This window comes from Ixodes scapularis, unplaced genomic scaffold (assembly GCF_016920785.2).
Source record: "Ixodes scapularis isolate PalLabHiFi unplaced genomic scaffold, ASM1692078v2 PGA_scaffold4__175_contigs__length_147842914, whole genome shotgun sequence".
Taxonomy (NCBI): Eukaryota; Metazoa; Arthropoda; class Arachnida; order Ixodida; family Ixodidae; genus Ixodes; species Ixodes scapularis.
In genome coordinates, this window is record NW_024609879.1 from 6,058,246 (window position 1) to 6,084,333 (window position 26,088).

Below are 26,088 nucleotides of genomic sequence, written 5' to 3' on the forward strand. Positions count from 1 at the left end.
TTTTAAAAGGTTAGTGCACAGATGAGCTGTTGGTGGTTAAACATTTGTCTAAAAACCCCGAGACTAGGACGAGAGGGGACGGACATACACAGTCTCAAACTCAGCTGAAATTCGTTCGACAACGAAAGAGGTTTATATAGGCATTAAATCCTACACAAAACGCTAGAGACGAGAGAGAGAGAGAAACCCGTGCCACAAGCAGTACAACAAAGCAACCTTTACAAAAAAACTGAGAAGCAGTGACCTCCCTCATTCAATAAAAGCAATTTTCTTATTTTTTTTCAACAATGTCTACACCGGCAGTGCCCTTAAAAAACCCAAAAAGAAAGACGTTTCAAGGATCGCTAAAAACGTACAGACCGGACACTAGAAAAGGACGCAATAAACCAATCAAACTTCCTTTTCTAGTGTTTCGGCTTTCGCAAGAAAAGTGTGTTTTGAGTGATCCTTGAAACACCTTTTTTTTTGGGGGGTCTTTTGGGGGCACTGTCAGTGTAGACAATGTTGAAAAAAATAAGAAGAAAATTGTTTTTATTGTATAAAGGAGGTCACTGCTTCTCAGTTCTGTTGTAAAGGTTGCTTTGTTGCACTGCTTGTGGCACAGGGTTCCTTATTTCTCTCTCTCTCTCTCTCTCTCTCGTCTCTAGTGTTTTGTGTAGGATTTGATGCCTATATAAGCCCTTTCGTTGTTGAATAAATTTCAGCTGTGTTTCAAACAGGCGTTTGTCCGTCCTTTCTCGTCTCAGTCTCGGGGTTTTTCGTAGAATATTTAGCACTTTTTATCGTAGTAGTGTCTACAACAAAATATTCTTGAAACTGTCAAGGACAAGTACAGACGAGGCAAATATCAACACGTGTTGTTCTATCCAGGGATAACCTAACGAGAAACTTTGAATGGGACTGGGAATCTATGTCCGATTTACTTTATATGATCCTAATATATCCTCATATGTCATTTTCAAAGTTTCAATATATTAATGAATGCTCGTCCATTGTTTTCTGTTTGTAAGAGACAGGTTCAGGGGTGACTTTTCATCATTTATCACAGTTGCTCAATGCTTCCATTCTATATAATAGCCATGCATTCACACTTGAAACTGGCAAGATGCCGATGCAAAATTGTTCTGCAGCTGAACAGTCAGTCAGATTGGGGCGTCAAACTACAACTGGTAGCAGAACTCCTCGAAGCATTGCATACTTCGTGTTCCTCTGGCCGCATCATGTGAATCTCGTCACTCATCTTTATGGAAACTCTGAAACTGCAATAATACATTGAGAAGTTGCCGAACATTTCGTGCAGTGAAAACCATCCAAACCTTGTCTCCAAAAGGTTGGAAACTTGGCGCACAAAGCCCTGTCACAAAGGAAAATAAAAACAAAAAATCCCGGTTGATTTCCAGCAAGTAGGACAGTTTCCTCAGAAACCGCAAGATAGTCTCCTGGACGAGCAGAGAAGCCTCTGCCAAAGACACCCTGTCTTAATGGTCCTTTGTTGCTCTTCTGGCTAGAAACCTTTTGACTCAGTTTTCGGCATGCAATTGCTCCGTCACTCTCGCTGAATCGTGACTCATCTCGACGACTCTCTTAGCCTAGGAACATTGGCCACTGCCCTCATTGTTCGGGTGCGTTTCCGCAAAACACGGTGCAGGGCGGCGCCTACAGACAATTCCCTCCCTCTACGTTCCGGAAGAGACGCAGCCCTTGGGGAGCCTTTGCTCGTTGATGCGAGGCGACCTTGAGAAGTAAGATGACACCTTCGTAAAGTCGGCAGGCCGGCATGATGGTCAGTCGTGGCGATAGGTGCAAAGGCGGGACACTTCCCTCACTGCTTGGGAGGCAGGGTGACCCAAGGCCATTGCACGAAGGCTTTTGTGGCCACGCTTCTGTGTTACGTAACCTTGACCTTGTTTCATTGTTATGGAAGCAAGATTGTTGCGTGAAAGTTTACACAGCTGGAATTGTGTCTGCTTTGGTGGGTATCTGATGTCTCGGATGTAGACGAGCAATTTAACCAGTGTGATACAACCACTTACCTGGGGTATTTAACGTGCACCACGCAGTAGTACACGACCGCACGTTGGTACGATGCTCATTGAGATCGAAACAGGCAGGAGTGGGGATTGAACCCAGGATCCCTGGGTTCTGCAGTGCGAGCTTTTGCTCCACGTGCTCCAAGCTGGTGTGCGCTAGCCCACTCGGCCACCGATTTCCCTCATTGTTATGGACGAATCACATTACAGGCCATTTTTCTGAGGAACGGTGGTGTCCATATGAACCTTTTGGGGTCACGTGAATTTTGGCCTTGTTGACATCGTGAGTCAGAATTATTTTATGCTAAAGCAATGCAATCACTTAGTGGTCATAAAATGAGATTTAGCATCGAAGCATCCACGAAAACGACCAAAAATGCATGATCTTAGACTGTACATTAAGGAATTTTAGAATCTTGGTTTGCATCTGTGTAGGGTGTCCAGCTTTGAGAAATGGCAATGTTCACAAGGTTCTCCTCATTGTTCTCAACTGTAACAATCATTCTCCGAGGATTCATCGCAGAAACGTTCAGAGCCCCCTTTGGCGTTGTCTTCTTCGCTGAAGTAACCCTCATTGTCGCTTGAATTGGTAACATTCCTTCCGTAAAAAAGGCTCGGAGAAAAAGCCGCCAAGTTAAATGAGGCTCAAATGTGCGTGCGTAGTTCCGCTGGTCCAGAAAAAAAAAATGAAAAAGTCACGCCCTCTCGCGTAAAGCTGAAAAATTAAAGGCACCGTGCTTGAGCTTCTGACGATAGGTGCTGCAAGTTGAAATCGTCGGGGTGCTTGCGACAATTGACCGCAAAGCAGAGGCGATGCAGTCGGGCGAGGCTTGACGTCCGACCGCAACGGGAGTGTTTCTTCATTGGGTGACATCCGATACACGACCTGAAAGGGTTGTTGGATTACTACCGGACTCGGTGCTGCAACTAACAGCTTGGCTCCCGCGCAGCGTGTACCTGATCGACCACGCCTGGACCTGCCGTCCCCAGCAGGCGCGGCAGCAGCTGCGGGACATCCCCCGCCTGCTGCACCGCATGGCCCAGCTCATGGACCTGGATGAAACCCTGGACCCCGACACCCTGGTGGACGCCGTCTTCGCCAGCATGTGGCGCTACAACCAGACGTACAGCGTGTGCGGGCCCCTCACCACCACCGAGGACTCCGTGCCCGTCTGGTGGGTCCGGGGGTCGAGAGAAGGAGGACGGGCCTAACACGCTTGTTCAATCCGGCGACATTCCTCACTCTCATTACGGTGGCTGGAACACTTCTTGGAGTGGTGTTTAGCATCCTGCTACCCATGCGTCGAAAGTACTGTATTTGCACAATTCTAAACGCGCCCCAATTCTAACGCCCAGGCAGACTTAGCTTCCAGGTATTCCAAATGTAAATTGCTGCCAGTTCTACCGCGCACGTAAAATAATGAAGATTGAACATACACCTCATAGAACAGATTTTATGAAACGCGCACCAACGCAAAAATAAATACCGTGCACTAGTCTCCGTTGTCAGAGTCCAGTCATGGTTCTTTGCAGCGCACTCATACGCTTGTACGAGTGCGCAACCATTGCCTTTGGGAGGGTCATCTTCTAAACAACACTTCGCGGGCTCGACGGGTCAGTGGGATGGCGAGGCTATGCAGTGCTTCCCCGTTGTTATCTTTTTCCGCCAGTGTGAAGGTGAAGCCTCCTAGTGAAATTTCTTCTGTTTTTCCAATTTGGAACGGCAGACACGAACTTGTAAACGCGAGAGAATGCGCATGATGGGGGATACCAAAATGGCGAATGTAAACAAACGGTCACGATGGCGATGGGGCTAGCCAGCTTATACCAAGTATTGTGTTTTCCTGGAGTTTCGGTTTTTGGTTTGGATTGTCACACGCATGTAATTTTGGGCACCGATTTTGGCAAAAAAAAGTGTGCGTCAGAATCGTGCAAACATGGTAGTTCCCAAGTGGCAAAAAAATGACGTCGGAGAAGGTGGCGTGTCAGACGTCGTCATCCTGCCGGTCGGTGCTTCGAGCCCCAGCAAAAAGTGTAAGCTGATGAGAGTCGTTGCCGTCGTCATGGGGGTCCCAGCTCCTGGGGCTCCCGTCAGCTGCTGTACTGCAGAGTAGCCTGCACCAGAATAGGCATCTCCCGTGTCCATCACCGTCGCTACGCCGGGACCAATTACAATTTCAAAATGCCCAGGCTTTGCTCTTATATCTAAATTATCTCTAAATTCAAAATAATTTTATCAATAAATTCAAAATAGCTATAGAGAAAATGTCAAATGAAGGTTATGTCAAAACCTACGTTCAGCTTCCCACGCTCTTCAGTGAGGTAACGTCGCACGTCATATAACTTGCAGGTTGAGCAGGCAATCTAAAAAGTGTGGTGTCTTGCACATCTTTCTGCTGTAGTGAGCTTCTCCATCATTCATTTTGCACCATTGAACTTCCCGTAACCCGTCGGGCATGAGCTCCACTGCCCCCATGTTTCTACATCCGACGTCACATTTTCTGCGTTGCCAGTGGAAAAGAGTTTGGAGTTCAGATGCGTCTAATAATGTGTGGGACCTGTTTTGGGGAAAATCGGTGACAACAAGAATCTTTCTGTATCTTTCAAAAACGGACGTAGAAAGGATAGGACAAGACAAAGCAGTCGTTTTTGTCTTGTCCCGCACTTTCTTTGTCCGTTTCTGTAAGTTCAAGCTGAGCCACCGCCAGTATGTACTGACTAGCTCAACTGAAGCCTGTAACCAACTCCCATTTAAACTGGAGAACTACGTTACCCTAGGGTACCAAAGGTCGAAAAACCCAGTTTGAGCACTCGCACGGTAAACTGCCCAGCCCATTGGTCCATCTTGTCGTATCAATAGGGAAAACGAGCACGTCGGGGTTCAAGCTGCGTCATCATTTGCCCGTCGTAGAAACGACTACCTTGTCTTCAGCGGCTCGCAGAGATCATCCGGTTCTTTACAAACAAAGACAGCCTTCGAGAAAGGAGAGACGAAATACTCTGTGATGGGTTGAAATGGGTCGACCTACACGAGTGTAGGTCGACCCATTTTGCAATTTTTGAAAATCTGAAGGTGCAGGGGGTCGACTTTTAATGGAACTAAAGCATTCCATTGCCGACAAAAACGAAACAATCGCGATATCATGAACACCTCGGCTTGTTACGAGTTCGACCGCCTGTACCTGTAGCATTGCGCTACTCTGTGCACTCATTTTACAAATACTCTTTTTTTTTTATTTGTGCGAACGAGTATTGTTGATAGTGATTTGCAAATTAACCCGAATGCACGGCGGTGAAAAGTGCTTGGCGCGCCCGACTCCTGGGGGTGGCGGCACTTCTTGTAAGATCCACTCCGGAGGCCGCTGGAACAGCCTCACAGCTCACTCCCCACGGCTTCTTTTCCCAGTTTTTCTCACGATCTACAACCACACGTCGTTTCATCGAGTGTCGAGATCATGCTGGAGCGCCAACTACGTTTTTTTGTATTGACACGTGCAATTCGGGCAGTTTAGATTTTCGGTGCTCATTTATGGCCATTCTTCGCCCAGAAGCAACCAGCAACTCTGTTGTTGGATGCAAGTTCAACTTGTCAGAGCGGGTGATGCTCCTGTGGAGTCTGTGGTGGCGCGAGATCTTAAACTGCGACAGCAAACAAAGAGGCTTCCGCAGGTCAAAGTCTGGATAGGTGGGGGGATGCCTTGCGGAGTCAGAGGTCAGGCTTGCAACGTACGTCAACATGACAGCATCTTCTGAGCAGTTTGCATGACAGCATCAACTGCATCTTCCGAGCAAGCGCGGAAGATGCAGTTGATGCTGTCATTTGCGAAGTGCAAGATTTTATTGATGACGACAGGACTGACATGACTAGCACGGACAAGTCGTAGTCTAGTCGCGAACGGAGTGAGAATGAGAGGGAGCAGTTTGAGTTGTCCTGCTTCCAGCATGAACTTCCTAATTTTGATAACGCCTGGGCATCTCATTCACCTCATGCACGCCAGAAGACATAGATTGCGGGTTGGAGGCGTGGCTTTTGAAAGAGGTACTTTGCCATTCTCACGTGTTTACAGAAAAATGTGTATCTAAAGATTTTTTTTTTCTTTTTTTACTGATGTGCAATGGGGGGGGTCGACTTACAATCGTGTAAATACGGTACATCGTTTTTGTCAGCTAGCAACTGCCAGACACTCCGTGACGAAGAGAACAGTTCGTAGCTGACGAGATTGGCATTCATTTATATCGAAAAGTTTTAGAACCCCGGCTTTACTGCATGCATCCCTGCTTGGACAGTCTGGTGCACGGGCGATGTTACTCGTGTGCCAATTTCTGCACTTGTACATTTATGTGTGCTGGGTAGAGAGGGGATCCAGATGGCCCACAAGCCAATATCATTTATATGAATAAGCAAACAACAACTCAAGATTATTTTATCCCCTTGTAGTAAACGATTAATGAGGTAGAATCACGGTAAACTTTTTGAAGAGTTCGCATCTCACAATAATTGCTTCAAATTTTTTTTCTTCTCCCGAGCCATTCATGAGTGGAATCATTTATGCGAACCGTCATACATTCTACTGCCCTAGAATCATTTTAAAGAACTGAGAGGCGCACCTGTCGACGTAAACTAACTTATGACTTTTGTCAAGAGTGTGTAGCAAATCTTCCATCATATTGTATCGTGTTTTTTATGTACCACCCTACGGAAATCCCGAATGGGATTAGTATAATTGTAAATAAAATCATATAAAAAATGAAAACACTCTTGGATGGCTTATGCCACGACCAAAAAATTGTCCCCCCTAAAGAGATGCAATATCTTTATAGAATTCATATTAGCGGAAAACGAACGCAAGGACAAGGACAGAGTAGTAGGCGGTAGACACACACAGCGCTGACTTACAACTGAGCTTTATTGGCACTGACAACCTGTATAAATACACAATTTGCCCGGCCCAAAAGCCAAGAAAAGAAACAACACAATAGGAGGACTACACTTGTTCCTAGAGTCATCTGCAGGCGCCGTTGTCCTCCGATCTGAGTAGAAAAATACACACCCTTTCCGTCAGGGCAAGTGACGGGGCACTAACACACTCAGAGCCCGATTGTCCAATGGCGCGGGCTTCTATAATCTCACATGTCAGTTTATCTTTTTGTTTTCTGAGGACCGTGCATCGTGCAAAAAACGGAGTACATCCGCAATCGTGGCAATGCACCCCAAGGTGCCCCGACACAACCTGAGACACATTATTACGATGCTCTCTTAAACGCTCATTTAGACAACGTCCTGTCTGCCCTATGTATCTCCGGCCACAGGACAGGGGAATAGAGTATACAACACCTGAAAACGCATGTAACAAACTGGTTTTGGTGTTTCTTGGTGCACACCTTGTAATAGAGAGACAGGTGTGCACCAAGAAACACCAAAACCAGTTTGGCACTTTACCATCTACCTTCGTCCATAAACTTCGAGATATTACCAACTAAAAAAAAAACGTGCCACCGTAAAAGAAGACGAAAACGAATATATACTGCTCCTCAATGGCCATTGTCACAGTCACGCCCGAAGAAGAGGCTGAGTAGGCCTCGAAACGGGGGGTTGCCAATTAGGGTTTGGTTGACGTCCTTCTTTTCTAATTGTTCAACCCAAACAGAGAGATCTCGGTCGAATGTTCATGCTCAACCGTTTATGTGTGTCTAGAGCTCTCTGGAAACACAATCCATAAAGGCTCAAACATAAATCACTCGACTCTGTCCCGCACTATCCTGGCATAGGCTGTGGTGTCACGGGACGTATTGTCTGTTTGTTTGCGGTGACGTTGCACGGAGCAACCCAGTAAGCATTTTGTTCTTCGAGGGTACGAACGTCGTTGCACCTCATAACATTGAGACCGAAAATACAGCAATCCCTCGTGAACTAAAATTCTGCTATCTCGAAATATCGGTAAAGTTGAAAGATTTCCTTGTCATGGAATGAACTTCCAAAGGCACAATGCATTGGTTCTCTCGAAAAGTTTTCAGGACCTATCTCAAAATCTTGACATGAGAGATATCTCTCGAAAAGTTTTCAGGGCCTATCTCAAAATCTTGGCATTAGAGATAACAAAAAAAGAAAAAGAAAAAATGGGCAGGGCCCAGCAAACAATGGACTGGTGGCCTAAACACTGGTTGACAAGGAAACAGCTATCCCAAAACGAACACACACACACAAAAAAAACTGCAAAAAAGAAAAAAAAATTGTGTCATGCGCATTGCAACGGGCAGAGCAGCCTGAGCCCCAAGAACGTTTGTTTTTTAACTTTTTTAGGGGCGAAGCTCCTCAGGATCTAGCCTTGTCTGGCGTCTGTGCTCACATTGATTGCCATCCCATCTGTCTTCTTAAAAAGAGAAAAAAAAAATGTTTGCGCAGTCGACAGGATTCGAACCTGTGCGGGGAGACCCCAATGGATTTCTAGCCCATCGCCTTAACCACTCGGCCACGACTGGGGGACGAGTAGGGGGCTCTGAGATGTGGTAGTAACTCAAGAGCTGGGGATGTCATGGATAAAACGTTGCATGTAGCCGCTCAACGTCTACACAGGAGAGGGCTATGCGGTCAAATGCGTATATAATCGCGGTAAACTTTGCATGCATTGGCTTAGCGTTTATGGACGAGAGGGCGCTGTGGTCAAATGCTCAAATGCGTATATAACCACGTTCCATACCATGCATTCTCTTTCTGACATGGACCGTTGACTTAAGTGGTGGAGATGCGTTCCCACGGCTTCTAGCAGATCCAAGCTGATCCGCTAGAAGAACCTCTGGCTCTGCATTTCACCGACCATAAAGCAGTAATAATGAAGTCTAAACGCAACCCAGAACTCAGTACTACCTAGGAGCAATAAAAAAAAAATCAGCACCATCAGCACTACCTATGAACAAAATCAGTATCATCAGCACCACCAGAGCTTGGCCCCAATCAACATCATTCACCACGTGGAGATGCAGTTATTTTTTTCTCCTAGATAGGGTGAGGTGTTTCTTTCCCTCGTGCTCAACACTATCTTCCGTTCTTCCCCTTTCTTTTGGTCCTTCCTTTTTGTGAGTTCTTTCCGTTTTTTTTTTTTGTTTTTTTTTTTCATTCTTGTTTTTTGGTTTTTCAGTTTCATCTTAGATTAATAATAATAATCTTTCCTTATTACAAAACGAAAAAAAGGTGGAAAAGAGGGCAAAAAGCTACTAGTGCAGCTTGACAAGGCCCTAGTTCCCATGCACACCTTGGCATGAAAACAGCGTAAAATAAAAATACACTAGATCCAAAAAATCAAATATACACCAGCACACCACTCCAATCATTATACTTGTTTATGAAGAAAGATAACTAAAGGACATGTGCCACTCGGATAGAAACTATTTTACAACACATGCGTGACACTACACGGTATCATCTAGAAAATGAGATTGAAGTAGTATGTTTGCTAACATTCGATTTGACTCCAAATATACACACATCATTTGCTTCAAGTTCATTTAGTTAAGATGGCAGCACATATTTTAATAATGTAAAACCATAATTAATACGGCGTGTTGAAACATTCCAGGTCTTGCCTTGATGGGTTTATGATCTAACTTAGTTAAACATGGCAGTGCAGAAATGAAAAAAGTATTGTTGTGTTTTAAGGCTACATTATAAGTCACCAACAATTGAAACTTGTGCAGCTGTTCAATAGGAATTACACGATGCTTTAAAAAGAGTTATTTAGAAGGATGCAAAAAAGAAACATTTGAAACGATTCGGATAACCTTCTTGTGGGTTAGTAGTAGTCTTGTTATGTTTTGTTGTTTGGTCCCAAACGAAATGACAATATACAGAGTGACTGTAAACCAAAGTGTAATATAAAAGTACTTTTACACTTGTTGGAAAGACATAACAGTTTCTACAAAGAAGACCAATAGATTTACTAGCTTTTGTATGGACATATTCAACGTGCTCATTCCATGATAATGATTCAGTGAAAAGTACACCCAGCGTTTTTACCAACTTTACCACCTCTAGTGTCGATGAGCCTAAGGTTCTTTGAAACGAATGGATATTCGTCTACTTGAGGTCGAAATAGCACACATTTAGTCCTTTCAGAATTTATTTTAAGTCCATTTACTGTGGTCCACAAGTCAATGTTTGAAAGAGCTCCTATTGCTTTCCTTTCTATGTCATCTGCTGAGCCGCCTTTAATAAAAATAGTCGTATCATCGGCATAAGACACAAGGTTTGTGTGCAATACGCAATTTCAAACGTCATTTATGAAGATTATAAGCAATAGTGGCCCAAGCACACTACCCTGAGGTACACTAGTTCTTTCTAATTATTGAAATATAGTTATTATTAATGAATTGCGTCCCCGCAGGGGGCACCTGTGAAAGCAGGTGTTTGGAGAGTGGCGTCTCCACGGACCCCGAGCTCCGCAGGGGGCGCCTGCACCTTTGGTGCTAGGTGCTCGGTGAGTAGCGTCACCACGGACCCCAGCCACACGGGCCACCATACCCGCACGCAGGGGGCACCTGCCTTTGTAGGTGCTTGGTGAGTGGCGCCACCGCGAACCCCGAGCCATATGGGTTTACCCACCCACGCCTGGCTGTGCGTGGCGTACCCGTGTCCGGGGAAAAGAGGACCCTGGTGGTTGAGCTGAGCCCGGGGTATGTTTGGACCCTTCGGGGCCCCCCGGGCGAGGCAATACACCGCTTCGACCTCTGCTTCTCGTAGACGGGTGTCCTGGCTTGGCCCGACCAGGATGATTCAGTCAGTCGCCTCTTCTACCCTCTTCTTCCTTCTTTCACTTTTCCTCCCACCTCTTTCTCTTTTCTTCTACACTCTCTTCCTTCCTTTTTCACCTTCTTAGGCGGCAAGGGCCAACCTTGAGTGGAAACAGGTCCTGACCCTGCAACCACACTAGGGTATAGTGCCCGGGCAGCACTGGTAGAGTAATTGTGTCAGCCAAGCCCTTCTTGCTATGGCACATTACCTACCCCCTTGTTGGGCTCCGTGGTGGGCGGTGCACCCGGGCACTGAATTTTCCTCCCATCTCATATGGGTCTGCGCAACAAAAACTCTCTTGATCGGCCTCTGAAAAGAGGTCGCACCGAAGCTCAAGTAACTCTCGAAACATCCATTGTACCTGAAAAAATTTCCAAAATTTCTTGTCTTGCATTCCGAAGAGGAAAAACCACTTTCTAAACTGTCCCCTTTCCTGGTCGCCAAGGTACTGGAAGGAATCGTTGGAAAGGATTACTCTGCAAAAAAGATGGCGTCCGGTGACCTTCTAGTTGAGATCAACACCAAAAAGCAAAGTGAGGCCCTTCTTTCTCTCAATGCTGTGTCTGACTATAAAGTAAATGTTACTCCACACCGTAAACTTAATACAGTGCAAGGAGTTATTTCAGAGGACGACCTAATGGACTCATCTGACGAGGAACTTGTCGAAGGCCTTTCAGACCAAGGAGTAGTAGCTGCTCGACGCATCACCCTTCGTCGTGAGGGCGTGGAGCGAAAAACAAGACATGTTATACTGACTTTTGACGCCACTACACTTCCAGAGACCATAAAGGCAGGCTACATCCAGTGCCGTGTTCGCCCCTATGTGCCGAACCCTCAGCGGTGCTTTAAGTGCCAAAGGTTCGGCCATGGGTCACGGAGCTGCCGAGGAAGTGATACTTGCGCGAAGTGCTCCAGTAAAGAGCATGTCGCTGACTGTTGCGAGAATGATCCAAGATGTGTCAACTGTGAAGGTCGTCATCCAGCTTACTCACGCTCTTGTCCGAAATGGAGAGAAGAAAAAGAAATATTGACTCTGAAGACCAGAGAAAACATCTCCTACCATGAGGCGAAAAAACGTTTTTCCTTTTTATCAAAAGGAGGATATGCCGAGGTCGTGCGCAGGGGACCCGCACGGCCTATGATGGCGTCGGCGGGAACACAGACTCCTCCAGAAGGAGTGTGTCTCTCGTCAGTGTCCCATCTAAAGCCCACGGGAGCGGTGCCAGCTGCACTACGCCCCAACCACACGGTGGACGCTGTTCCTTCAACGTCCACCCTGAAGCAGGGGGCGGCACCTCCCGCCGCCCCTACCTCCCTGCCTCCTCGAGGCCGGGGACAACCCCGCGTCTCGACCCAGCAGAGACCTAGTGAGCCGTTAAGGCTACCAACCCCACCGGGTCTTCCTCCGGCTCCCCCTGAAGAGCCTATGGACGAGGGTGGACCCAAGTCCGGCGAGGAAAGTTTCCTCGCTGGATCTGACTCCTCTCTTTCTGCCACCAGTGACTCTACTGGCCAGCAGAAAGAGGCTGTAAAAAAGAAAAATGCCCCGCGCAAAAAAATAGATTTTAAGCCATAGTCACCTCATTTTACTTTTTTACCAGTTTTTATATTCACTTTTGCACTGGCTAAGCATATAGGCATTATGCAGTGGAACTGTCGCGGCCTTCTACGTAACATAGATGACATCAATTCATTTTTTGATGAGCTCCGTCCTGTTGCTATTTGCCTACAGGAGACATACCTGACTGATTCGCACACGCAGGTTTTGCGTCATCAACAAGTTTTTAGGAAGGACCGCCATTCCTCAAACCCTTCGGGTGGTGTAGCAGTGGTGGTTCAAAGTGGAGTGGCATGTGCTGAAGTTCCTTTACAAACTTCACTCGAGGCAGTTGCAGTTCGCATCCTTCTTGACCGCCTTATCACTCTAGTATCACTCTACTTACCACCTAATGTTCCGCTGCATCTTCACGAACTTCAAGCACTCATCAAACAACTTCCCAAACCGTTTTTAATTCTTGGTGATTTTAATGCCCACCATCCTTTGTGGGGAAGCTCTCGTCAAGACTCTCGAGGTGGAGTTATTGAAAGGCTTTTATTATCAACTGGAATCTGCCTGCTCAATAAGAAAGAACCAACATTTTTTAGTGCTGCCCACAACACTTTTACATCAATTGACCTATCACTATCATCACCATCTTTACTTTCATGCTTTTCATGGAACGTTTTAAACAATCCTTTTGGAAGCGACCATCTACCCATAATTTTAGAGAGCGTTTTACCAGTTTTATCGATACCAACCCGCCTTCCACGATGGAAGTTGGAAAAGGCCGACTGGTCTATTTTTGATCTAGAAGCTGCACTTGATCCCTCCATGTTTCTTCATATGACTCCTGAGGATGCAACGCTTTATGTTACAGAATGCATTATAAATGCTGCTTCTGCTTCAGTTCCACAGACCTCAGGAAATCTTCCCCGGAGGTGCAAGCCCTGGTGGAATGAGGAATGTACTTCCACTCGGAAAAGCCAGAACAAGGCATGGGGAACTTTTCGTCGCTATCCAACTTTCCGTAATTTGATAGAGTTTAGGAAAAAAAGAGCACAAGCTCGGTGGACGCGAAGACGGGCCAAGTGGGCTTCATGGACAAAGTATGTTTCATCCTTAAATAGTTTTGTTACTGCTAGAGAAGTATGGGATCGTCTCAAAAAAGTTTGTGGGCAGTACCACGCTTTCAGGATTCCACTTTTTCCTTCAATCTCAGCATCTCTAACAGGACAAGCAGACTTCCTCGCAGAACATTTTCAGCATGTCTGCAGCTCTTCCAATTACAGTACGGAGTTTTTAGAGTACCGGTCTACCGCTGAGAAGCAGAAAATCACTATGTCAGGCTTCAACTCTGCTGCATACAATAGACCGTTCACAATGTGTGAACTGGAAGTTGCTCTCAGCCTAAAAAAGCAATCTGCACCTGGGCCAGACAGAATTCACTATGAGATGCTTAAGCACCTGTCTCATGAATCTTTGTCCCACCTGTTGTCCTTTTTCAACTACCTATGGGAAGCTGCTGCTTTCCCACATTCTTAGAGAAGTGCCCATGTTATACCTTTGCTGAAACCTGGAAAAGATCCCTCTCTGGCTACCAGCTACCGCCCCATAGCACTTACAAGCTGCTTGGGGAAAACTTATGAAAGGCTTATAAATCGCCGCCTTATGTTCCTTTTGGAAGAGAAAAACTTTTTTGACACTAAGCAGTGTGGCTTTCGTGCTGGACGGTCCACCATGGACCATCTGGTTCGACTTGAGACCGTCATACGTGAGGCCTTTGTACATCGGCAGCATTGCGTGTCGGTGTTTTTCGATCTAGAGAAGGCATATGACACTACGTGGAGGTATGGTATCCTTCGAGATCTATACAACTGTGGAGTGCGTGGCCGTATGCTTCGTTGCTTGCAGAATTTTTTAAGTGAGCGTACCTTTCAAGTTCGATTAGGCTCGACTTTATCCAATGTCTTCTTACAAGAAAATGGTGTCCCCCAAGGCGGAGTCTTAAGTGCCACCTTATTTGCAGTGAAGATAAACAGTTTGGCTCAAGTTATACCGCCATCTGTTTCATACTCGCTCTACGTGGATGATGTGCAAATATCTTTTTCGTCCTGCAACCTCTCCAGTTGTGAACGGCAACTGCAGCTCACAATAAACAGAATGATGAAGTGGGCAAATGAAAATGGTTTTAAGTTTTCCCCAGAGAAAACTGTGTGTGTGCCGTTTTCCCTGCGACGAGGTTTGACTTTGGACCCAATCTTACAATTGAATAACATAGAAATATCGGTGAAGCAGGAACATAAATTTTTAGGGATGGTCTTCGATAAAAAGCTTACATTCAAGTCTCATTTAAAGGAAGTAAAGCAAAAGTGCTTGCGATCCTCAAACATTCTTAAGGTTCTGTCACATATATCTTGGGGGTCTGACAGACGATGCCTCCTACGTTTGTACAATGCTTTAGTTCGGTCACGTCTGGAATATGGAGCGATTGTTTATGGTTCGGCACGACCTTCCACTCTAAAGATGTTGGATCCGGTTCATCACCTCGGACTCCGGCTAGCCACTGGGGCATTTCGCACGTCACCCGTATTAAGCTTGTATGTGGACACGCATCAAATGTCTCTGGAAAAACGCCGACAGTACTTGAGCCTGTGTTATTATTACAAAGTGCTTTCGGATCCGAAAAATCCTGCTTATAGTATTTTACAAATTCCTCAGTTCTGTAATTTGTTTGAAAACAAGCCAACAATTGTGCGCCCCCTAGGTTTTCGAGTTCAAAGTATTTGTAGCTCTCTCAACCTCCCTGTCCCTTCCACAAGTGGTGTTAACTTGCTAAAATCTATGGAGAGAATTGCCCCTTGGAACGAGCTACCCGTATGTTGTGACTGGTCTTTTACCAAATACAGTAAGAAGACCGTGGCTCCACAGTTTCTTCAGCAAGAGTTTCTATCTTTGCAAGAAAGGATATCTAGCGGTTGCGCCGAATACTACACCGAAGGATCAAAATCTTTATGTTCCGTTGGTTGCGCAGTTTATTCTAGTGGCTTTGGAAGAGCTGTGCAGCTTGACTCAATGGCAAGCATCTTCACTGCAGAGCTCTATGGTATTTTATTAGCCATTGAGCATATTCTGGATAACAGTGTATTGAACGCAGTCATTTTTGTCGATTCACAAAGCGTCTTAGCTGCTATCTCTTCCAGAGTTTCCACAAAGAATGTACTTACACAACATGTTCGTTTTAAAGTAAACAGAGCTCTGCACCTTGGAAGTAATATCAAATTTTGCTGGGTACCAAGTCACGTGGGAATTGCAGGGAATAAAAGTGCGGATCGCTTGGCTGCATCTGCCACAGATTCAATAGCATCTTTTGGCCTGCCCTATCAGGATTTTAAGCCACTTTCAAAGAAATCTCTTTTAAAGACTTGGCAGCTAGAATGGGACACTGAAACCAACAACAAACTCCACGTGATTAAACCAATGATAGGCATCTGGGAAAGTTCATTTCACAGAAACCGTCGTCTCGAGGTTATGCTTTGTCGCTTGAGAATCGGCCACTCATGTCTGACGCATATGTACCTCCTCTGTGGCGAAGAAGTTGCACTTTGTGCCCATTGTGGGGAATTACTTACAATTTTACACATTCTATGGGAGTGTAGGTTTTATCATCAACTGCGCGTATCATGTTTTCCTGAACTTTTTAGAGACTATCTACCCTTTCATCCTATGTTTTTACTTGGTGACAGTGCGTTAGTACCACTTAGACGAGTTTTTAATTTTCTTAACAAAACTGGTTATCTACACAAGTTATAAAAATCTTCTCTAGTCTAGCATGTGTTTTGCCGAGTTTTAATAAACATTTTGTTTGGCGCATTATGGCCTCAGTTGCTGCTGCGCCATTAAAACCTTAATCTTACTTACTTAATGAATTGCGTATGGTACTGTAGGTGTGACTTAAATACAGTGTAGACCGCATATAACGTATGTCGCGGGAGTCGCGAAAATCCGCACTATAAGCGGTACCGCACTATAACCAAAACATCAATTTTTCAGGCCAAAATACATGCCATCAGACAACTTACCTTTGTAAAAGGAATTTATTTCTATGTTAGATGAAAAAATAAAGCTTAGTTTGAGGAAAGTCTTTATTTCACCAGACTAGTACACTTCTCTCTCAAGTGTGTCACACATTTTGAAACAAATGAGCGGCTTTTGCCTGGCGCAGCCTCTTAGCGGCGTCGCGGGTTGCGGACGGACGTTGCGAGCGTTCAGGATTGCTAACCCTAATCACTTTTCTCCGGAGATGAAAACGCATGAAAATTCGCATCCTTTATACGGTACGCGCCAGTAATACCTGGCACTTGAGCACACGCATGAAATGCCCCAAATAAGAAATCCGGGCGATGTTCGAGGACACAAATGCTTAGAAAGCACCAGTGTAGTCGAAGTAAACAAACACGACGACACGGGCGTTTCTGCCGACTTGAGAGCGCCGCCACGACATCGCCGCTCGAGTAGGTGGATCTTCTCTTCTAATACGTGCCGGGTTATCATAGCGACACACGACGAAAATTCACAGTCAAGAATAGCGCTTTTACGCGGAACGATGAGATGAACGCCGTCTACGACGACGATCACAACGTTGATCACAACCGACGCCTTGTTCGCGGATAGAAGCAGCCGGCCCGCGCCGGGCATGCAACGCGCGCGAACACTTCTCCTGTCGTTGCGGTTGTTGGTTTCCAACGCAGTGGAGGGACGCACGCACGTGAACGACACGTGCGTGCGTCCCTCCGTCGCTAGGGCAACTGAAGCCTCTCTCTTCGCTTGTCCCGCTTCTTCGAGCACCCTCCTTGCCCCGCGAGTGCCGCCTGCGCAACGCTTGCGGCTCGCGCCGTCAGCGCCGTTATCTAGTGGTGCACAGGCAAGCGTGCTCGCTGCTCCGGTCGTCGGCGCGGTCGGCGGGCTGTGCTAGAAACCGCACTATAACCGGTATTTCCCGTCGCGCGCCTGCGTTTTAAGCGGTATGTAATTACATGGAGTTCTATGGGAGGCGAACCGGTGGTTTAAAAAAACCGCGTTATACCCGGTCCTGCACTATAAGCGGTTACGTTGTAAGTGGTCTATACTGTAGGTCTAAAGCAATTCCACTCTGCCGTAATTTTCTAGCTTTATGAACAAAATGTTTTGATTAATTAAATCAAATGCTTTGGAGAGGTCAATATATACATCCATGATGAGTCCTTTATTCTATAAACATTCTATAATTTGTTGCTTTTGTACTAACAATGCTGATTCAGTTGAGCAATATTTTTGGCTATTAGAAATTATATAAAAATTTTCTTGGTAAATAAAAAGTATTTTATGAATGATTTTCTAAAGACCTTTAGAGAAAATGGATAAAAGAGAAATGGGTCTGTAGTTTTTAAACATATTCTTGTCCCCTCCTTTAAACAAAGCGAGAACCTTAGCACACTGCATTGCTTTAAAAAAAACACCAGAAGAAAATGATAGATTCAACATTTACATTAACACCGATACCACTGTGTCACTGTGTCGAGAGTATGCTTAATCACTTTAATGTTAAGATCCTCTACATCTTGACTCCTGGAGTTTTTCAAGTTTCTAAAAACTGCAAACACTTCATCCTCATCAGTAGGGCTCATAAAAAAAGAGTTTCTAAATTACGTTCCATATACCTACTAGCATCAAGCCCATCTTGAGGTGTATCTATATCACTTGATTGGCTGACAAAATAATTCTTAAATGCATTTGCCAAAGCACAGCCGGACAAATGGTTGTCTCTGCAGTTTATATTGCCATGCGCGTGGGCAAGCAAGCGCGCGCGTGGCCCAGTGGTTACCGCGCTTGACTTTCACGCGGAAGGTATAGGTTCGATTCCAGTCAGCGGACTGTCCTTTTATTTATTCTTTCAACTTGGGCTTCTCGTAAGTTCGAGAACATTCTCGCCTGATCGTGTTTCGATTGCTATACGCACCGAAAGTTCTACGCCGAATAACCCAGAAACCAACGAGGGTACATAAGGGGCTCCGTAAGGAGAGCGGAGTCAGTTTTCGCCCCAGCGTTCGACTGTGCTGCTACGCCGACTTAGACGCCCGCGACGCTCTGTTGTTATCTTTTGTACCCTTTTATTTTTGGCACAAGTTCGCCACACTAAACGTTTATTTCTTCCTGTTTATTTCCTGTTTTTTGGTCACCACCCGTGACAATATTATCTAATATTTGGTGTTCGTGGTGAGGATGCAAGGCTTTATTTACCCTTTCCCAGAGTATACGCAAATTTTTATTATCATCTCTTGTAAAGAGGGTTGTGTAGTATGCTTACTTGGCGTGTCGTAACAAGCCAGTTAGTTGGTTGCAATACATTTTGAAGGCTTTTAGGTTTTCAGAGTCTCTTGTTTTTAAAAAGCGCTACTAGTATGTGCTGGTTTTCTTAAGCACTTTGTGCAATAACTCTTTCGTCATCCATGGCATGCGCAATTTTTTATGCTGTTTTACAGTTCTATAAGGAAAACTCTCATTGTGCAGCTTTTTAAATGTTTGTAAAAAGGAATCATATGCATGATTGGCATTTAATTTCAAGTGAACTGTTTCCCAATTTACAGCGAGTGAAGCATCTCGAAACACCCCCATTGTAACATCAGTAACGTTTTGCACTTTGAAGGTTTTTTGTGACGGGTCTTTTTCTACTGCACGAGGTTTGTTAATCAACAGAAATATTGGTAGATGATTGCTGATATCAACGCTAATAACATCAGCTATTACAGAGGATACATCACAATTAGTAACAAAGAAATCAATTAAGGTTGATGTGGAGCCAGTGACTCTCGTTGCTTTCGTTTCACTATAGTCAAAACCATTTATTTCAATCGCTTGTATGAAGGCCTGCCGAGAAAAAGTACATAGCGGTTCACTATTGTAAAGCTGCGAAACATATCGAAGTAATCTATAAACTTGGATACATTTGTGGATGGTAGGCAATACACATCGGCGAAGAGATATTCCCTGTAACATAGACACAATAGCTCATGATCATCAGTAACTTAGGTGAATTCAGATACGAGTACACACTCTAAAGCATGTTCTTCACAGCAAAGCGAGTAATGCCTGTATTGTGGCAGACTAAAACATTCGAGTCATCTTTATATTAAGTTTCTGACAGTATAATGACATCAAAAGAAGAACCAAGGCAGTCAAAAAGTATACCAAGGTCATCAACTTTCTATTTCACAGACCGAGCATTTCAGTGGAAAAACGATAAACCAAGGGGTTGCTTTGAAGCAACAAAGTTTGGAAAGTTAATGGGTGCAGTGCCCATTATAAAAACGAAACACTAAGAAATATTCACCCGAGAGGGTCACCTTACGTCTCAGTACTTGCAATTCGTCTTTGCATGAGGTTACGTGGGCCTTAGCTCTCTCTCCCTGTCGAACAAGCACTTTTCCGTTCCTGTACCAGACGAACTGATAATGTTTCGCTCTTGCCCACTCCTTTACCTGCCAAAACAGATTCTTTCCTTTCCTCGTCATGTTCTCTGCAACGTACAGGTGAGCAGTGCCAGAAGCCCTGTTCAAAGCCCGCTTTTTGCTCAACTAGAGCTCTCTGGTTTCTTGCCTAGCAAAGCGCACTATAATACCTCTCGTATACCGTGGCTTAGCAGGTAATCTGTGCACCGCCAAGACTTCTTCTGACTTTAGCTGATTGACACCAAGTTTTGCCGCCACATCATTTACGACGCTTAAAAGGTCCTCCCTTGCCGTCTTGCACACACCGTGAATCTCGAGGTTCTGCTTCGGCTGCGCCACTCGAGATAGTTTAGCTGTGATTTGAGCTCCTGCAGGCTTTTTTAGGCCACTAATATTGTTCCTTTGGACAATTAGGCGCTCCAAGACTTCGTCGTACTGGTCAGAGAGCATCTGAACTGAATGCTCAATGCTTTCCACTGCTGTTTTTAGTGACAGCAAACTGTCAAGTTTTCGGTTCATTTCAGCGAGCAAGATTCAGATGTTCTGTTCTGGTCTTTGCTTTTCGCTTTTGCTCTCTGACCCTGTCCTTGCTGCTGTACAGTCTGAGCATTTCCCGCTCGTTCTTAATGCTTTCTCTTTTTTTTTTTTTTATTTTTGAACACAGATGCCGCGAGTGTTGCTCGTTGATAATTTTGTTAAGGTCAGTTTGTTCTCCCCACAGGGGAGGCCTTGTGTTTGTCAAGTCAAGTTGCTGGATTCTTGGAAGGGTTCCATTCGCATAATGTGTGATCAGTGCAATGAAAACTCCGGTTATCTAAAATATTTTCTAGTTTTTATGACTTCCGGTTAGCGAGGCTTCAATGTAGACACCAAAAACACCAAATCTATGGCAAAGTATACAAACTGAAAAAAATACTCAGAATTTAAAGGAAAATAAACCCCAAAAAGATGGAACCCTTTTGGGGTTATTGTTGTTTGCTTCGTTTACTGTGAACTCAAACAGCTCTTGACCTTAGAAGAATGCGCATTATGCAAATCTAAAAGTGCAAAAAGAAAGTGGAACTTTTTAACAATTTAATAGTAAACTAAAGCAGGATGGACCAAAAACATACCGTTAAGATGCCGACTAGCCTCTTTTATAATTTACAATGGGACAAAATAGGTGCAAGTCTCTCTTTTCACAGTTATAAAGAAGCCGTAAGCATGTGGTTGGGGATGCGACATCAACTTTCAAGTGGTAAAAGAAAAAGTTTGATATGCTTTTGTGGAACAGAGAACGTCATTAAGAAGCAAAAGGTGCATCAAATGTGCCATTAACAACTTTATACGAAAAACCCTATCTCACATTAGCCTCCTTTCGTGTGAATGTACGAGACCAAGCAAGTCTCCTTAAGAGGCTGTCCGTAGTCAAAATAAATCTGGCTTCCTAATTGTCTATTGTAGACAATACGCATGGTGTCAATACTGAACTCTAGCTAAAATACATTCGAAGTCAAATTGAGTTTATTTTTGCATATACATTTGTACGGGTGACAGAGGCATATGCAAAACGCCAAGGTACGTTGGCTTGACCGGACCCATTCTCTTTTCTCAGCAGCGACGGGCAGATGATAAAACAATTTATGCAAAAAATACAACTGCAATGAAAGAAGAAAAGAAAGCAAACAATAAACTCCCAAATATAAAAAAAGGATTCACTTGTTACGACCTGCACACAACTATACTCCGTTGTGGGTTAAGGAAAGCAGCATGAGCTCCTCCCAGGAAACAGTTCACTCTTTCCACTCATGCAAAGCAAATGCTGGAGAGAAGGCGGTAGACTTCTCTCCTTTGCGGGAGGAGCTTGATGAAAATGCTTAATAAATAGAATTTTGGTAGAATGTGGTGTTAGCGTTTCACCAGTGATGTTGTTTCCTATTCAATTATTTAGTAACGATGGGAGGTTATGTCTTAGCATCTGGGTTTCGTAATTTGTTCCACTCTGTGGTGTTTTCCACACACCTCTACTGCAAACAACATAAAAAAATTTTAATTTTGCTTTAAACTGGCTATTTGGTGAATTAGATGAATGGTTTGTATGAGTTTGTTATATTTTCTTTACCACTCACCCGCCTGCGAAGATCCCATCGAGGGATTGCGGTATTCTTAAATAAACAAACTTTTCGGCTCGTTGTGCGTCTTCTTTGCTCGTTGACTGTGTTGTAGTTACTCAACAGGATTGAGATACTCCAACGATGTTCCACACGACAGTTGTCGCCTGACCCCGCGTATGTGGCAAGGCGCCGTCACGGTTGTAACAGCGTGAACTCTATGGGATGATCTTGCGCAGGTACATCATGGATGAGTTTGGCTCCCGCATCCAGCACTGCAGCGAGAGCCCCTCCTTCCGCTGCGTGCCCTTCTACTACATGGCCCAGCGAGAGTCCTACAGCGTGCTGTACCCGGTCAAGGACGTCGCCTGCGGAGGTAACCGGCCACGCTAGCTTCCTTTCTCGCTTACGTTTCATTCGTGCGTTCCTCAATACGAAGCGTTCCGGACATTGCCACGAAAATTGGTTCCTCGGATTGTAGATAGTCGAGCTGCGGTCTCACGGCGACAGTCTTGAATGGCTGCAGAACTTTCTTTAGCTTATTAAAACTTGTAGGGGTGTACGAATAGCGAATAGTAGCTATCGAATCGAATACCGAATTGAATTAAGAAAACAAAGCCGAATATCGAATTGAATAGTGATTTCATTTGTAGGAATTTTTCAAAGTGTGCTGCGAATGAGATGATTATATGTGCAGAGTATGCACCTGGTGCAGAATATGCATCTCGTACGGAACAAAAGCTCAAATGTATAAAAATGCTAAAAAACAAAAAGCTGTTGCTGATGAACGTTGGGCACTAAAGATCCAATTTTATGGCGCAAACATAATCGATATACTCTAAGCGTCACAACAACCCAAAGTTGCAGCCACGCGTGCCTTCTTCCCTCGTTAAGAGCACAACCTAAAACACGCGGCATGTCCTTTTTTTTTATGTTTATATATTTCAGAAGAGGGGCATATTGCAATATTTGGTCTCAATTTTGAGGGGAAAAAAATGCACCCGGAATTTTATTTTATATAAATAAACAAATAGCTGTTAAATTTGAGTAAACAAGCTTAAACAATATAGTCTGAAGTAAGAAAAAAAAAACATATGGCCAGGTGGCGCAAGTCACTGTCCAACTGCCGCTATGCATCCATTCCTCCATCCATCTATCCTGTTTCAGAGCGCCTAGTTTTAAAAGAGGGAGCGAGCAAAACTGAAACCGCTGAGACGGCTCCTGCGTAGATTGGTCATAAGTGCGCATGCGTTGTGTAGTCGCGTGGAAAGGAGGCGAGCAAACGGAAGAGCGACGACACCTGCCCGATCGGCGCTTTTGTCTTTTCGTCGCCTTCTCGCAGTTCATAATTCAAAAGCGGCTATCAAATGGCTAGAAACCCTCTCAAATCTAGGCATACTATTTTTCCGTTCTGTTTCGTTCCGAATCAGAATTTGCGGCTTGCAGTTCCGAAAGAACGACAACTCGGCCGGTTTCATCGGCGCGGTTAACGTGGTTTTCTTTTTGTGATCTTGCAGTCGCCGATTTCTGTGAGTGTGGCAAGTGTTTTACATCGGCGCTTCAATTTGAAAGGAGGGGCTTTACGCGTGAAATGAATTAGGCATGACACGGAATGCCGGCGTCCCAACAATCCCTCTCTGGAAGCGGCGCAAATGGGATGTTTCGGTTGTGATTCAAGGTTAGATTGCTTCACGATCATGAGTAAATCTGCATGCTATAAAGTTTGTGGCGATCGTTACTTTTCTTTTTTCTAACCTGAGCGTTAGATTTTTGTGGAATGGTAGGACCAAGAGGTTTCTTGCATGGTTTGTTGAACATCACGGCGCTAACATTGGGAGAAAAAACATCTTTTGCCAGCTCCGCGCCGACCGAGCGTTTTTGGCTGAATATATTGAATATTCGAGCGACTGAATACTAGGAATTCGATTCGCGAATTGAATTATTCGGGGACTTTCTATTAGATTCGAATTCATAAATTTGAGTATTCGCACACCCCGAATCAAAAGAAGTCTAAGAAGACATATATGTAAAAGTAGCCTGGGTAACATACAGGGTCTTCGAGATAAATTGGGAAAATTTACCATATTCGGGAAAACACACAGGGGCAAAGATAAAATGATTATCGACCGTCTTTTGCACTTTGCTCAGTTCGCCCTAACGTCTTCCTGACTGACACATTATCTGATTGTCTTGGCAAAGTTGTAAACTTGTGTCTTGTTGCAGCCATGCCATGCAAAGATTTGCTTAGGCACGCCTTTCTGGCGCGAAGCGATTCGAGTGTTGCTGCCCTCCGGTCGTATTCCTGGCTCATTTTTGAGCAAGTCGCCAATCGTTTATCATGCGATGGTCCGCTGTCGAATTGCGTGGCCACAGACACGTATAATACGGACGGTTAGCTTCACTGTATTGTCGAGAGACGAAATCTGGAAAAAGTCCGGATTTATCGATGACCCTGCGTTCTTGGAGATTCCAGAGCAAGCTATTAGAGTCGTAGGTTAATTGTTTAATTAGATAATAAATGAAAAATATTTCCACAGGCTTTTCATTTTTCTACTTTGACACAAAAGCTAGGAGAGGGTCATTCCATGCCAAAGGAGACACGGCATTTTTTTTTTTTTCATGTCTGGGATCTGTGCGAAAAGTTGAACTTGGATAAAGAAGCCTCTGAACTCATGCCCACGTAATTAAAAAAAGATGTTTTGGAAACAAACAACAAAAACGGTTGCATATTGCACAAATTTAGGTGCATAGCTAGTTCCTTAATAATGTGCACTACCTTACACTAAAATACAAATATTAACAGGTTCCATTTTGAGTCCAAATTGGAGCTCCAAAAAGCAGAAACTGTGATTTCTTTATTTTTTTTAGCGAACTTGGAGTTGGGTGTTAGCTACAATACTTTTTTCCTTTGTTCACTGAGAACTAATAATTGACTAGCCTGTGTTATATTCTCGAGGCTTCATTTTGTTGTTTTTAATTAGATGGCAAAATCTCTAGTTTCTACAGAAGAGGCCTTATTAAGATCCAGAAAAAGCGATCTGGACATTGGTGCCCACAACTTTAGAAATAGCCAAAAGTTCAATCCACCTCTCTTCAACATAGAAAAAAAAAAAATTAGAAAAGTACTTTTTGTTGTTGCTGAGAAGTTATTTTCTAAAGATGAGCCCCTCTGACCATGCTTCCAGGCACCTTCCTCATAGCCAACGCACTCTGGCGTTCGCCAAAGAGCCGTCAATAGTAATACCTCATAAACTTGATCACGGCTACCTCGAAATAGTGGTTAAGTCGTAAAATTTCCTTGTCATGAAATGAGCTCCCATAGGCACAATGCATTTTGTCCCTGCTTATTTCGAAAGGTTTTCAGGACGGACTTTGGATATCTCAAAATCTCGTCAGCGAAAATCTAAAAAAAAAAACAAAAAACAACGCAAAAAACAACAAAATGTGTTGCAAAAAACAAACAAAAAAAAACAACAACGGTTAAGCACAAAGAAAAAGAGAACTGGGGGTGCTGTGCACGGAGACACGGAGAGACGTGCGTCTAAAAAAACTTTTGTTGTCTTATTTTTTTCCATATTTTTTGTTTTTGTTTTTACGACCCCCACTTGGACAAGCCAATGGCAAGCCGGGATGCCTGGCGTTAAGTGCGCCCTTTCCCTCGAGTGGTTTTTTTCGTCTCTGTGTTTGGTTTTCTCTCTGCTTCTGGGTTCTTCCCTTTCCCTTCCAGGTCCGGTCGTTGTCTCGTCAGTCTCGTTCGTTTCGAGTGTTGCTGCTCTTTGTTAGGGGTGTGCGAATATCGAATAGTAGTTTTCGAATCGAATACCGAATCGAATTAAGAAAAAAAAGCCGAATATCAAATTGAATATAGAATAGTGATTTTATTTGTAGGAATTTTTCAAAATGTGGTGCAAATGATATTATTACATGTGCAGAGTATGCGCCTGGTGCAGAATATGCATCTCGTACGGAACAAAAACTAAAATGTAAAAAAGTTCTGGTGAAAAAAAAAAGCAGTTGCTGTTGGACGTTGGGTACTAAAGATACAATTTTATGGCGCAAACATCATCTATCCACCCTAAACGTCACAAAAGAAACCAACGTTACAGCCACGCCTGCCTGTTTTTTCGTTAAAAGCACAACCTAGCACCGCGACTTCTTT

General features: G+C 44.3%; 1 protein-coding gene across 2 annotated transcripts in view; it reads left to right on the forward strand.

The window, feature by feature from the left end:
- LOC8032122 (tubulin--tyrosine ligase-like protein 12) overlaps positions 1-26,088 on the forward strand; it is a 122,822-nt gene that overhangs the window by 41,861 nt on the left and 54,873 nt on the right. For both annotated transcript variants that reach the window (XM_029970196.4, XM_029970195.4), the window contains exons 4-5: positions 2,981-3,205; positions 22,169-22,305. In XM_029970196.4, the coding sequence (XP_029826056.3) occupies positions 2,981-3,205; positions 22,169-22,305 (362 nt within the window). The remainder of the gene's footprint in view (positions 1-2,980; positions 3,206-22,168; positions 22,306-26,088) is intronic.